At 33.1% G+C, this 16,249-nt stretch overlaps 2 protein-coding genes across 2 annotated transcripts; both read right to left on the bottom strand.

Moving 5' to 3' along the window:
* Positions 1-694: 694 nt before the first annotated feature.
* Positions 695-8,080, bottom strand: LOC123902946 (guanylate-binding protein 4-like). Its single transcript, XM_045952787.1, has 17 exons — positions 7,842-8,080; positions 7,389-7,491; positions 7,084-7,153; positions 6,945-6,983; positions 6,736-6,853; positions 6,595-6,652; positions 5,951-6,015; positions 5,774-5,780; positions 5,591-5,651; positions 2,968-3,027; positions 2,835-2,854; positions 2,696-2,761; positions 2,084-2,251; positions 1,715-1,972; positions 1,318-1,530; positions 960-1,231; positions 695-859 (listed from the first exon to the last, which is right to left on the bottom strand). The coding sequence occupies exons 1-17, from the start codon at positions 7,916-7,918 to the stop codon at positions 745-747; spliced, it is 1,770 nt and encodes a 589-aa protein (XP_045808743.1). The 5' UTR covers positions 7,919-8,080; the 3' UTR covers positions 695-744.
* Positions 8,081-12,599: 4,519 nt separating this feature from the next.
* LOC123883843 lies at positions 12,600-15,832 on the bottom strand. The gene is made up of 2 exons (XM_045932785.1): positions 15,372-15,832; positions 12,600-13,410 (listed from the first exon to the last, which is right to left on the bottom strand). Exons 1-2 carry the CDS (start codon positions 15,614-15,616, stop codon positions 12,966-12,968), a joined length of 690 nt encoding a protein of 229 aa, XP_045788741.1. The 5' UTR covers positions 15,617-15,832; the 3' UTR covers positions 12,600-12,965.
* Positions 15,833-16,249: the final 417 nt, after the last annotated feature.

The following is a 16,249-nucleotide window of genomic DNA, read 5'->3' as shown; positions in this document are numbered from 1 at the left end:
ACTAAAAATAACTGAACCATTAAACCAAACCGAACCGAACCAAACTGATAACCATGAACCGAACCGAACTGTTTCAGTTCAGTTTTAAAACCATTAGTTATGGTTCAGTTTTTTTTTTTGTTTGGTTTTTGGGTTTTTTTGCCCACCCCTAATTATACACTCAAAAGCAATTTTGTTCAAAATTATCCAAACAAGATGGATTGACAACAATCAATTCTGCATTATTGTATCAAAACATAAATCAATTTTGTCAAACTCAATTCTGTCAAAATCAATTTTCTCAAACTCAATTTTGTTCACCGCAGAACCAAACAAGGTCTTTGTACACTAACAAGTACTTTAAGGGTACATGTTAGCTTTTCCCAATAACAAATTGTATTTACGGGAAAACTGTGTACATATTTAATGCACTTACGTGGGAAAACGGTGCATCAATTAGTTAATTTAAACCTTTTTTTTTAAGTGTTTTTTGACTGTTGAAGAAAGGCTGCAAAATTATATTTGAACATAAAAATTTTCTGATTAAAGATTAAAACAGTTAAGAAGTGATCACATCTTAGATGAAAGGTAAGAGATTGTTTAAAATTTGATGAAGAATGAGCATATTATTGAAGAGATTTATGTGCTTTGAAGAAATTTTAGGTTAAGAAAGATAATAAAGATGCAAGTGAAAAACCACTTAAAACCCCTAAAGTGAACAAATGAAGGCATATTTGCTTATAGAAACATGAATATATATACATCCTATAGATTTAGTCTGTTCTTTGTCATTGAGATCCAATGAGATCCATATTTCCTCCCATAACTCCACCAATAGATAATAAACACTGACATCATTACACCAAGGGGTATCACCCATCTGTTTCAATCACAAAAAAACTATATAATGAATATCATTATCATATAAAATATCACTAATATTCATAACTGAATAAGATGGTGAAAAATGTTTGAGTTACCTATCAAGATCCAAGATTGGGTTGTAAACAAGAGTTTCCCAAGTTGCAACTATAAACTGCCAAGCTGAATTATAGTAAAGTGACTCTACTGACCAAAACATCTTAGTGTATGTCTCCAGAAATATAAAGAGTGTCCATGCTCCAATTTCAATCAAAATGAACTTTATAATAAAGCGACCAATCACTACCACAATCAGCGAGAACACCACCAACCAATTGAAAAGTCTTTCGTTGTATTCCTTTATAAATTGAGACCTAGACTTCCCTAACATCTGCAGAATGCATATCCATTTATTACCAAGTGTTACATTAGTTTATTTATAATTTTGAACTAGCATAACTTATTATTTTAACCAACCCTATTCATCCGTGTCGCATAATTTGTCTTTGAAGGTCCAACACATTCATGATCAAAACGATGATTGCATTGCAAGAAACCTGCATTAAATTTTGCCAAGGAAGGAAGTCTGAGAACTTGAAGCTGATCCATTTTGTCTTCACATATGATGTACAGTGCCTCACAGAGCTTTGAAGATTGGTACTCGTTTTGAAAAATAACATTCTTATACACCTGCATGATTTTCCCCGGCAAAACTATAAGCTTTGAATAATTAGATTATAATTCCAAGATAAAAATAGTGCAGACTGCACTGGACCAAATATCACCGAATCATATTTTAGATGCTAAGTGAATTCCCGATTAGCCAATCATATTTTCAGCTTTAAATTTACTATATTAATCCAAACTTAGGAACCTTTTGTATTTCCTCATCCAGCTGCATGATTGATTTCTTAGCATGGTGATGGCCAAAATGCTGCTGATCAAAAACTTTCATGACTTCATCTCTAGACCGATCATGGAACCCTTGTTGAGATTCCTCTGAAAGAGGTAGATCCAATGTGGCCATCTTTTCGCTGTATAACTTGAGACATCTCTCAATAATACCTTTGTTGAAAACCTCCACAAGAGAGCCTGATGATGGAATCTCTCCTTTGTTCAAGGCGTCAAGTATCTACATTTGGAATGTCAGAATCAAAGTAATTTAAGGACATGAATAACTCTGAAAAACTGTTTAGAAGATCGAACCCAAATCCAACTATTGAGAATACCCAAATCTAAGTACCTGCTCGAGGAAGAAGACGAATTCCGTCCCATTTAAAGTCTTTCCCTGTACAATCTTTGGAGAGATTATACTGCCAACAAGCTCTTTCAATTGCTCCCTTCTCGTAACATATAAATGATCGAGTTCAACATCGTTCATATCACAAAGCTTTGTCCTCTGGAGATGTGGCTGTTGAGGTCCAATAATCAGTTCGATCAACCAATGCAGTGTTTAAACACAAAACAAATTACTTCCTAGTTCCTATATTACGATATAACTTTTCATGATAAAAAAGTCAAAGATCTCTCCCAGTGAGGCCCAAGCTTAATAAGGATATCTTCTAAATCATACAGATTATTCAAATGCATTAACCTGTCAACAGTATTTTTTAAAGACACTGCCAAACTAAGCATTAGGATTTGCTACGATTACAGTTAAAAATCATTCATTCTTTCGAATAACTCAGTAAAACAACTGAATTTCATTAGGAACTCCATTTTTCATATCATTTCAAATGTAAAACAACTGAATTTGTTTACAACCAAGCTCCATATAACATAATTCCAGATAAAGAAACCCAAATTAGAAATTGAAGTGTAGAAAAAGAAATTAATATATGGGACCAACACATACCTGTGGTAAACTAAAGGCAGTATTGTTGTCCCCCATCATAGCCAACGAGTCCCGGATCTGATTAACCTGAAGAAATTAACTTTCAGTATAATATTCAGTTCACTGATAATTGGAAATTGAACTTCAGAAGAGGATATACCAAGTCAATATTTTTGTCCCCTGCAGTTAAATAGTAAAAAAAAAGCTCTCATCAGATCATTTGCTTTAAAAACAAGTAAAATTAGGCTGTGTAGAAGTAAACTTTGTCCAAAGCTACAAGAAATGGTGCTAACCATTGGTATTGGGGACTTGTTGAAGAGCTTCATTCACCATTTCTTGCACTGATTTCCCTTCTGTAGATGAATAAGAAAAATATCAACAGGCCTATTTTACCATTTGTAGTAATTCAACTTTTATTAAAAATAATAGAGGCGGCAACGATTGATTTCTTGACCACTTGGTCATAAAGGATTATATATCAGATCAAGGACCGACTTTTAATAGATTCATTTGTCATATGATGATTCGTGAATGACTTCGTTACTATCTCTAGAAATCATCAATGACCAAGACATTTTAAAGGGATGGTCAGTCTGACTGAAGGCTAAAGAACCACGGGGGGATGGGAAAGACGTCAGACAGCTTCATGATATATGAAGTATGTAAAAACAACTACACAAGTAAGCGAAAATGTTAAGAACTTACGCAGAAAATCCAACAAACTGAAACAAAATATGACATCTACGAAGACATAGGATGCAATGCAACACAATCTAAACAGTAACAAGTAAGCAATAAAAACACCAAAACCTGAAAGAAACAATAGTAGGAAATAAAAAATCCCGAGAGAAATAGAGCTATGCAACTAACAGGTGGTGAAACAACTGAGACTGTTAGGACACTACCTATTTTAGATTTTTGTTTAGAATATTTTAGAATTATTACTAGCTTTTTATTTAAAAATATATTTTAGAATTATTACTAGCTTTTTATTTAAAAATATATTTTTGAATTAGTTTTTTTATTTAAAAATATTTAAAATAACATATTATTAGAATTTATGATTTAGATTTTTGCTTAGAACATTTTAAGATTTGTTTTTCATCTTGTTTAAAAAAAGATTTGTTTTTCATTTAAACATTTATAAATATAGGAGTATTTTTTATTTACAATTTAACTCTATAGCACGTATAGAGCTATAGAGCCATAATAAGTCAATTCATTCTTCTAATGTGTCCTTGGTTTTCTGATTTTGGAATTTGAAATTTTCACAGTAACCTGATCAATGGAATCAGATTCAGATACACTCATAAATAAAAGCCAGCACTCATATTAGCTGTATCCATTTTGATTCTCTCTCTCTTCATTGCTTGCCACCACCTTCACGAAAACCTAGCCACTACCTCACTTCCTCTCCCTGCTATCTCTTCATCCAAAACACACCTTAATTAAAACCCTTCACTATTCATATTACTCATAACCAACTTTTTTTCACTTTTACACCCTCATTATTTACTTTCACACTCCCAATGTCCAACTAATTTTCTCTCTTATCTCTCAGTATATATTTCCTTCATTCGTTCTCATTATACAAACCAACCAAAAAAATTCAACTCCTTGAAGCTACATTATCATGAAAAGAAACATGAACTTTAGCTCCACAGTATTCCCTGCAATCGACGACGACTTCATTGGCAACGAGAGTTGCATCGACCTTCAGTCCGAGAACGATGTCTTTAACATTGAGCATCAGAATGCTCTAGCTCCTTCTGAGGACAAAAGGATTACAAGGTGCATTAGAAATAAGGATAAGAAGAGAGAGTTTCCTCCTAGTATACCTTGTCTAGCACAAACAGAAAACCTTGCTTCTCACATGCGATATGTGTTGACAAGGTACTATACTAATGAGGGAAGGTTGATCATCAAGGAAGAGAAAGTGAAGCATCATGAGTATTTTCATGCACACAGAGAGAATGGTAGACTCACCTTGCAGCTTGTTCCACTAGACAATGATGATGACTATTTCATGGGGACAAATGAGGAAGAGGAAGAACAAGAAGTGGAAGAAGAACAAAAAGAAGAATTAGCATCACTCTCAGCTAGTCCACAAGAGATTAACAATGTTACTATTGATCAAAGTGTTGTTATTAATGATGGTTTTGAAGAAAACAAGGACAACACTCAAAAGAGTGTTGGTGATGAGGTTGTTGTGGAAAATGAGAATGAGATAGTAGGGGGTGCAAATAGAAGCGGAAATTATTTGAATTGCAATAGCATGATGTCGGCTTCTTCGGGTATTTTTGAGGCATTGCCACTGCGTCATCTGAGAATAGTTCATGGTTGATTTGTGAAACTAATTTGTTACTTGTTAGTTAAACACATGCAATTTGTTAAGCGTTTAGACCCTTTAATGGCTAGGGATTGTAGTTCTTGGCAATTTAGTTGTATTTCTTTGTTGTTCTTCCTTCCTAGATATAATCAATTTTAATGTCATCTTCTTAATATTCGTTTTGAAACAACTGAGACTGTTAGGACACTACCTCTAAGGACCGATAAGTACACGAGGAGCCAGAGATTTTACCCAAAAACAACTTCCAAAGAGAAAATAACATCATTCAGTGACTTCCAAAGACCCCAAATTACTGAATGCCAGACTAGTGCAAGGCAGTGTTTCGCACAGACTACCACCACACTCATGAATAACTTCATTAATATCTCTAACGATGAACAAGTGCATCAGCAAGAGATGCAGTCCCCTAGAAATCCTCGATGACCAAGACATTTTAAAGGGACGGTCAATCTGACTGAAGACTAAAGAACTCTGGCGGGGGGAATGGGGTGGGATTTGAAGATGACAGACAGCTTACTGATGTATGAACACAACTACACAAGTGAGCAAAGTATTTATAAACTTACGTAGAAAATCACGTTGGATGAGCCACAATAGCTTAGCAGGTTCAAAGGCCACATCATTGCCCTACAAAATATCCAAACATTCAAACAAAATCAATATATCAACGACAATTTTACATAAAAATTAAAAAACAGAAAGAAATAAAGATTAGATAACTGGATACAATATGCAGGTCCTTGGCTTACCTTCACTCTATTCAACATATGACAGTTGCAAATTTAAGATATGCAAAACAAATCAACAAGTCAGTAACCATAATATATCCCTAAAACAAAGGTTTTACAAAGCAATTTCAAAAGGAGAGATAGATACAAAAATTGATAATCCAGATAAGATTATAACAAATCCACCCAGATGCAAACCTCCCATAAAATTCTTCAGCAAGCTCGACCGCAAAAGAGAGCCGAGAGATGTCAGCTTCTCGTATCTAACACATAAAGATGAAAACATTTGAGATTGGCCTAATTTTTTTTATTTAAAACTTGTGTTAGCTAAGGACCTCAAGATTATTCATCCTACATAAAGTAATTCAAAGTTTGTATACTTGATACTGGCAATCTTTTACATCCAGTCAGGTTTCTTGAAAATAAAACCAACTTGTGCTCGGTTATTTAAAGCCAAAAACTAATCAATCATTCATTAAAGGTTAAGAATTATAGGACAAAGGTAGGGTTTTCTTCTCCCCTTATCAGGTGACTCGGAATTCAAGCAAATCTGCTAAAGGGACTATTTCTTTAAACAATAACCAATGTTGCACACCAAAGGACTACTTATAAAGTTATAATAATAGAATCAGTCATCAAAATATTTTTAATGAGCAAATTTTTACCAATTATTCTATGTTCTTTTGGCAGATTAATTAATTATTGCCCGAGCGTACTTTACCTTCACACGGACCAATATGTATACCATATAGGTCTTTGTTCTTTTGCTATTTAACATTAACAATATAAACACCAGCAATGAACATGAAATTAGGGGAGGGCCAAGGGGGATATTATCTAACCGTCTCAGGCAAGTTATATATGAGCACAGAACTCATGACAGTGGCAAGAGCAAAAATCCTGCAAAACCAAACACACATAAATCCTGAAAACCATACACAATTAAACAAAGAACACAGCGTGTGAGATTAATCAGAAATTACCGATCATCGTATACATTGGACTTCCCGACACTTTCAAATCCTTCTGTATCAAGGTAAAGGACAGAAGTTCTTACTCCATCGATATCAACCTCTATAGGAGTTCCCCAAACCCATATTCCTGAATATGCAAACCAAAAGATAATAAAAATGATTTCTATATAAATTAAAATATGCATATTCAAGATAAATATATGGCAATTTTCATCCACCTTTTGTCTTGACGTCGCGCATGTGCCCAACACCAAATCCTACAAAAAAAAAAAAAATCCAAGTAAATCATTTAAAACTATCAAATACTGATACACAACAACAAAACCAGAGAAATTCTAGTAGCTATAAAAGATGCACCTTCATAACAAGAAAGGGAGAGAAGTTGATTAAGCAAAAAAGATTTTCCAGAACGATGCGGCCCAATCACCTAATTGAAACAACAATAAACTAATAAAAGTTGAATCCACCAACAGATTGTTAGAATACAGAAAATAATCGAAGAGTTAGGAAGGGGAAGTATCATAAAAGGATAATGGTAATTGGCGCGATATTAGCAAATCACTCCATCATGAATCAGAACAGTTTGTGAAATTCATTTTAAAATATCAAGTAAAACAAACAAATTAAAGACAATGTATGCTTTGAAGTTCAGTCAAACATACTGCCACAGATGCAATGGGATTTGTTATTCTCTCGATCGCCTCCAAACCTTCTCTTGAAAGACGGAGTTTTGTATGACCAGGATCATGTTCCACAATGGGAAAACTGTATACAAACAGAAATAGGGCAAGAATTAGGACTAATGTTGAAACTGTTTGGGAGAACTTATGAAAACAGTTTGTGCCAATTTTCATAAGCTTTTTTCGGCTTATTTTCATAAGTTTTTCAATATACGAAAACAACTGGTAGCATATATAAAAACAATTTATCTTTTGTTATAAAAATAGTTTATGTAAGCTTATACATAAACGTTTGTGCTATAAGCTGTGAATAAGTTGTTTATCCAAACAGACCGCGAGTCTATGATTATCGCATTGTGAAGTATTCAACATTGAACCAACAAATCGAAGTAATGCATAATAAGAAAAAGAAAGAAATTCGGATATAGTACTTACGATTGGTGGAAATTGTGGATGGAGAAGGAAGAAGTTGAGAAAAGACAAAGGATGAGTAGGAAAAGCAAGTGATCCATGTTTGGATTTTGAAAACGAAAGGAAGGAGTTGAAGAAACAAACCATAACCATATTCATATTGATGAAAATGGATGAAGAAGGAGAAAGGGTAAGAATATTGAGAAGTGAAGGAAATCCTCCGGAGAGGTATAAGTTAAGAATCATCATGGAAATGGAAACAACAAAACTTGGAAGAGGTCATGTTTGTAATTGTGCATACTGCATACACACTCCTCCACGGCTCCAATTTTTTTTTTAAGTATTTAGCGGCTAGACTCTCGCACATTTAAATGTGGAGAAGTGTAGAATTTGGGGTTTGAACACAAGTCACTCCAATAATATCTCTGGTAGCTACCATTTGAGCTTCACCTAAGGGACAACTTCACCCATTTATATATATAAAAATAAGCAAAATCAAATAATCCTCTCAGCACAAGGTGTACGAGAGTGACCACAAAAGTTTACAAAAGAACCAATCAAAGAGTAACGTGAAGAACAAGATTAGTCGATACCCACACAAAGCAAAGGGTTTGACCACCAACCATGGTAGTTAGAAACTAAACTAATGTTCGTCGTTTTTCACCACCAATAAGTGTGAAGTTTGACCTTGTCACTTGATTTATTTATTACTTCCTCCATACCACAATATATGTCACTTTTACGAATATTAATAAATGTAATTAATGTTCTATGGAAAAGAGAAATTATGGGTTGATTTACAAAATTGTCTTACATTTATGGTATGAAAAAAATAAATTGAAGAATTGAAAGAAAATAGAGTAATAAATAGTTAAAAGTATAATTGGCACAAATTTTTTCTCAAAGTGACATATAATTTGGTACGGATGGAGTAGTTTCATATTGGTCATTTAACTAATTAACATACATTATAAATTAGCCCCTTAACTTTATTTATTAGTTTGATATTATTCCCTTGATCAATTGACGTTATAAATTGATCTCTTTAATTTTATTTATCATATTAGTCACTTTCATTAGTTTTTCTTTAATATGAGTTTAATTGATATGCACCGACGGTGTAAAATAGTTTTGCACAATCGTCCAATAAAAAATCATTATTTTGCCATGTCATATCAAGAAAGTGGGATGGAGTGGGGTGATGTGGCGGAAAACATGGTTGGTATTGGTTGACAGTGTAAAATTATTTTACACCGTCGGTGCATATCAATTAAATCCATACATTATATATATATATATATATATATATATATATATATATATATATATATATATATATATATATATATATATATATGAGGAGGGTTGTATTGACTCCAAGAGTAAGTTTTATAACTTACTCCAAATCTTGACCTTTGATTTTAATTCCAATTAATGGCTAAGATTGATTGATAATAATTATTAAGGTGAGACTTATTTCTTTGTTGCACTGGAAAATAAGGATGATCAAAACATACCTCAAATAGAATGAATTAATGAATTCTTCTACCATAAAAAGAAGAAATTAAACCATTAATTATCAAAAATCAAAATTATCAAAATAATGATTCTTCGCCTTTGTTAATTTTTTATACGCATAATAAATTGCATAGTAGAAAGGATAAAAATACTCTACCAAAAAAAAAAGTATAAAAATACAAATGATAACATTTGTACCAACAAAAAAAGAAAACAAATTTTAAACCAAAAAAAAAAAGGTAAACAAATGATTGCATAAAAATAACAATAATTGGTACATTTTCTTATAAAAAATATACAATAAAATAATCAACTCCATTTAAAATAGTTCAACATAACAACGGCAAAGGAACACATGAATAAAACACATAACACAAATAAATAACCAATATTATGTACCAAAAAAATAAATTAAATAACCAACATTAACTCTTGCCATAAGCATAATAAGAGCTAAAAGTTCAAAAGCAAAAGATATAAAAATCCAAAAAAATCATCACTATGGTCCAACCATCATCATAAACGCGGATTGAACAAACATAAAATTAGGTGTTTAGGCAAAGAGAAGAAAAGAGCACACATGAAATAAATGGTGTATTGTCAACAAAAAAAAAATAAAAAGAAATGTTGTACTTAAAGTGTCCAAAAAAAAAATGGTTTATTCGTAAAAAAAATAATTGTGTACTTACAATTAATTGCTAGAGTTAATATATTCTATTTAAAGTATGTTTTGATAATCTTGATTTTCAAGTGCAACAAAGGAATAAGTCTCACCTTAACAATTATTATCAATCCATCTTAGCCATTAATTGAAATTAAAATCAAAGGTCAAGATTTGGAGTAAGTTATAAAACTTACTCTTGGAGTCAATATAACCCTCCTCATATATATATATATATATATATATATATATATATATATATATATATATATAAGGGAGGGATCAAATTACACCGGTGTAACATTTGAGTAATGTTACACCGCTCAATAACGCTTTAATGAATTCAAATTTTACAAAATCCACCGTTGGATTGAAAGCTTATATCGTATAGATCATCCATGTTGAATTTTACAAAAATCTAAAATCGTTTGATATGTTATTGGGACCGATGAAGATTAATAGTTTATGCGTTTTTATTGAATACCGTTAATCTTGATCTATCTCAAAAACACATCAAACGATTTTAGATTTTTATACAATTCAACATATATGATCTATACGATATAAGATTTCAATCCAACGGTGGATTTTGTAAAATTTGTATTCGTTAAAGCGTTATTGAGCGGTGTAGCATTACTCAAATGTTACATCGGTGTAATTTGATCCCTCCCCATATATATATATATATATATCGGATGAGTAAAAATAGGACCCGCAAAAATTATTGATCATATTTATAATGTTGAGTTTGAGCACTAAATGTAAAATAAAAAATAAATCGGGCTGCCCGAAAGCCCGACAACCCGTACCGGGCCGGGCTCGGGCACTAATTTTGGTAGCCCGTTTTTTATCCGGGCTTTTTAGCCCGGCCCGATGAAGCCTGAAGCCCGACCGGGCCGGCCCGAATTTGGCTGGGGCGCCCATTTTGACAGCTCTACCACAACAGATGACGTTGATTAGGCGTTGACAGTGTTCGCACACTAACATATATAATGACAAGACACTACGACTCTTGGTCATGTGGACCAACCTCCTCTGATACCAAAACATGAACTTGTATATTTATTTGCTTTGTTTTCTTTTCTTTGGTATGATTAGAGGGTATGATTATAATTGAGGAAATCCTCTTTATTTTCAATTTTGTTTGTTCTTTATGATTTAACGTACACTATTATTGTTTGCATGTTAATCATAAGTTAAATGATTTGATAAAGAACATGATTTTAATTGTATTTGAAAAGTTTTAAAAAAGGGAAACACAATACAAATCTCCAATTCTTGCATTTCCTTATTGACATTGAGTTTTCTCATGAACCTTCACAAGGATCCTCCCCCTCCATATTTACAATGAAACTCTTTTATTGGCGGAATAGGAAATCTCGAGTCCCTAAATTCACTTGTTTGGATGATTTTGGATGATTTATTTGAATTTTTTTAAAAAGGCAAAACACCAATTTGATCCCTGAAAGTGTATCTGACTGTCATATTCGTCTTAGAATGTATCAAAATTGCAATTATATCTACAAATATCTCTTTAATTAGTCATTTTAGTCTTCAAAATCAATTTTTAAGTAGTCAATTTGATCTCAAATTTGTTTTTCAAGTAACTGTTAAAGCTTGCTCAAAAAGCACCAACTTTTCCTTTTTGAATTTTAAAAAGAAAATCTTTACTTCATTCCTTCAAGCTTCATATGCCAAAATAGCGCATTATTGGGAGGCTGAAAATAACGTTAGGGTGTGATAACATTACTCTTAAACACAAGATTTGTATTGTCAGTGTTCTTATGGGTGATATAATCCACTATAAAAGTTTCATAGAGATATACTAGTTTAGGTAAGGTAGAAGTGCCAATTGAATATCACTCAAGCATTGCAGAACAAATGGTAGGATAGGGACATAGAGTGATGAAGTATAGCCCGTATATTCATAAGATGGCCAAGTGATTATATTAACAATATCATTTAATCAAAGCCATCCTGTTTATTTCATATGCAAATGGAAGTCTTCCTGAAAGACTGGTTTAAAAGAAAATGGAGGAAAATAGGAAGGAAAAAAATAAAAATACACATCATAAAAAGATGCACGTATGCTTGAAATTTCAGAATCTGCATAAAATCTGCATAAAACAGCCAGCGAATATGTGAATATATTTGATCTGTTAGTTCAGAATCATGTCGATATGTGAATCTTCTTTATCTGTTAGTTCATAATCTATTTCTCTGGTATATAGTAAATCTAGAATCTTGAAGTCAAGCTATTTATTATCCACTGCTAGCTCTAGTACTTTAATCATCCAACTCAACACAGCAATGCATCCTAATCATCAAGTTATAACAGAAGTGTCGTCAAGCAAGCAGCAAATCCAAGGTCTCATCTAGGTACCCCCCATCCTGATTGAGCAACTGAATATTTACTTTCCAGTGAGTTTATCAAACTAAATATAGATTTAGTGCGATCAGGGTGCTTCTTTCTTACTATGAATTATAACCTTCACTAGTCGCTACTACTAATGGTGAATTCCCTCACTGATTGTTACCAAGAGAACAAAATAACACTCAACATAAACACACATGTTAGCACATTAAATGGAAAATAATCAAAATAGAGTCTAACATAGATCATTAAGGTTCCATTTGGTTATATACACTTCAGCACAAAAGAGATTCACATATCCCTTTTCCTCATTAGACATTCTCAATTCTTTACAATTAAGTGTCATATGCATGATGAATCACCACTCTTGTGCAATAGCAAATAGGCTCAACTACTAAGGTCACGCCACGAATCATTAACTAAAGAGATAAAATATCCAAAATCCCATTTATTGTGACAAAAATTGAGACTAGCCAGACAGTAGCAAAATTTGAAGTTTAAAATTTTAAATAGGTGTTATCTATTGAGAATAGGTGGGTGCTACAGCAAGGTAATACTACTATAGCAATAAATTAGAAAAAAGGCATGTAAATTATCACTTTTGATTAGAATGAGAAGGGGCTTCCTGTTCATTGTTGCTGGTTGCTGAATCTAGCTTTTCTTTCTCCAATTCGATGACGGCTTGTTCTTCAATGTGCTTCTCGGCCACGAGGATGGGTGCATAATAATCAGAATGGGAATCCATACACTGCTTCAAAAGATCGGTGACCTGCGAGCACTTCTCAACGAGGTCCTCTTTGTTCTCCTCGGCCTCTTTCACGCAATTCTCCCAATCAACAAAGGTATCTCGGCAACCACCTCCTTTCATGAACACGCAGAACCCACACTCACCTTCCTCCTCTTCCTCCTCTCCGTTTTCTGCTTTCGGAGGCTCCGAAGCTGGTTGATCAGGAGAAAGATTTGCTGTTTCGACATTGGATTGCTCCTTTTCTGCTTGCTTTGGGGGTGTTGATGTTGCCTTTGAATCCAACTCATGGTCGCTGCAATCCAACAATTAAATTTAAGAAACTTTGAATAACAGAAGTGTCAACAAGCAGACCCAGTGTGTGTCATCTCACTTTACCACTAACTTGCCATTAAAAAAAAAAATTAAAAAATTACCACTAACTTTGAGTAACTGCATATATTTTCTATCACAATGAGTGCATGGATCAAACTAAATAGCTATAGGTTTAGGAATCCCTTCTAATGACTTTTGGTATAGGATTAGAAGAAATTACAAGTTGTAGAGTTAAGCTATTTGGGTTAGTGGGATCAAGTTGCTTCATACCATTAATTAGATTCTCTACTAATACTAAACAATTCCCTCACAGCTTGTTACCAAGAGAACAATCAAAATGCAGTTACCATTGAATAGCTAGTTACTCAATTAGTTGGCACGGACAGAAGAAGACATCAACACTCCACATAAACCCAAGTCAACAAATTAAACAGTAGAAAACAACCAAAATGAAGTGAAACACACAGATCATCAAAATCCTATTTACTCATACACTTAAACCCAAAAGAGATTCAGATATCCATTTTCCCTATTATAGATTCTCAAATGTCAACAAATTAAGTGCCATATGCATGGTGAAGCATCATACTTGTGCAATGGTAAATAGGCTTAGCTGCCTAGGGCATAAATCATCAACTCAACAGAAAAATTGCGACTGATAATTAAGAATCATAAAATAAAATAAAAAACTTAATTTGATTGAAAATTGAGATAGATTACCTATAAGTAATTCTACTTATTATGCCAAAAAAAAAAAAGAGAACCCTCTTTCTCTCAAACAGTCTTATCATGAGTGACAATTCTAAACTAGGGTTATAAATTGAAATAGGTGGGTGCTACAACATGATAATATACTAGAAGAACAATAACAATGAAATATAAAAAATAAAATAAAAATAAAAAGAGGAACAGTAATTCGAAATCACGTTTGATTAGACAGAGAAGGGGCTTCTTGTTGATTGTTGTTGGCTATTGAATCTTGCTTTTCTTTCTCCACTTCAATAATGGCTTTGGGGGCATCGAAATTGTCTTTGACTCCAACTCACACAGTCGCTGTGGTTCAACAATTAACTTAGTATCTTCGAATAGCAGATGTGTCAACAAGAAAACCCAGTGTCTCATCCCACTATACCACTAAATCTGAGTAACTGAATAACTGCTATTAAGTGAGCCAATCAAACTAAATAGCTATGTTTAGTAAACTCTTCTAATGAGTTGCTTGCTTACTGGAGTTCTGGTATAGGATGAGAAGGAATTCGAAGTAGTAGAGGAAAGCTAGTCAGTTAATGGGATCAATATACTTCATACCATTAATTAGAATCTCTACACTACTAATACTAACTAATTCCCTCACAGCTTGTTACCAAGAGAACAATCAAAATGCAATTACCATTGAATCACTAATTACTGAATTAGTCAAACAAACAGATCATTAAAATTCCATTTTATCATACACTTCAACCCAAAAGAGATGAACACATCCATTTTACTCATTAGAAATTCTCAAATGTCAACAAATTAAGGGCCTATTAGGATTGACTTATTTAAGCTTATCTACCCGGCTTACGTTTTTGTCAGACTATTTGGGAAAACTTTTAAAAACAGCTTATGACAATTTAGATAGATTACCTATCAATAATTCCACTTATTACAACACAATGAATTAAGGTGATGCTACAACACAATGAATTATTGAAATAAGGTGATGCTACAACACAATGAATTAAGGTGATGCTACAACACAATGAATTATTGACAAGTTTGAGAACCCTCTTTCTCTCATACACACAGTCTTATATCATGTCAAGTACCAATTTTAAACTAATGTTATCTATTGAAATAAGGTGATGCTACAACACAATGAATTATTATTATTAAATTAAAAAAAAAAAAAAAAAAAAAAAAAAAAAAAAAAAGAGGAAATTGGAAATTGAAAATCACTTTTGATTAGACTGAGAAGGGGCTGAATCTTGCTTTTCTTTCTCGAATTCAATAACAGCTTGTTCTTCAGCGTGCTTTTCAGCAATAAGAATCGGTGCATAGTAATCGGAATGAGAATCCATACACTGCTTCAACCGTGCGGTAATCTGAGAGCACTTTTCAACAAGGTCTTCTTTTTTGTCTTCGGCTTCTTTGACACAATTTTCCCAATCAACGAAGGTGTCTTTGCAACCTCCTCCTTTCATGAATAATCAAAATCCGCACTCTCCTTCTTCCTCCTCTTCTTCTGGTTGATCGGGAGAAGGATCTGCTGGTTTCGCATCGGATTGGAGGTTTTCCGGTTGATTCGGCGCCGTCGACATTTTCTTTTGAGTTCAACTCACGGTGGCTGCGTTTCAAAGATTCGTTGTACACAAAACACAAATGAATCAATATTTCATCTTAAAACCTCCTCAAAACCCTTTTTGCCGTTCCTTACTTTTTTTTTTTTACTAAACAACTCCTTTTTTTGTTACATAAACAACTCTTTTTATTATATAAAATAAAATAAAACTAGAATGTTAGTCCCTGCATTTTATTTTTTTTATAGGCTTAAATGCAGTTTTACCTTCTTATTTTGATTAAATCGGAATTTTACTTCTTCTGTTTTAAAATACGGACTTTTACCTCACTATTTTATAATTTTTTGGATTTTGCCCCCCCCTAAAATTCTGCTTTCGAGTCTCAACTTCAAAGCTTTGCACAAAACTCAATTTAGATCAATAATTCACCAAACTGATACCGAAATGAATGTAATCGAGTTAGATTTCCACAGAATCAAACCCCACTAAATTTGGAGTTACAGAGAGAGATTAATTACCGTTTTAGTGAAGGTATGT

The sequence above is a fragment of the Trifolium pratense genome, linkage group LG1 (genome assembly GCF_020283565.1).
Source record: "Trifolium pratense cultivar HEN17-A07 linkage group LG1, ARS_RC_1.1, whole genome shotgun sequence".
NCBI lineage: Eukaryota > Viridiplantae > Streptophyta > Magnoliopsida > Fabales > Fabaceae > Trifolium > Trifolium pratense.
This window is presented reverse-complemented; position numbering and strand designations above follow the sequence as displayed.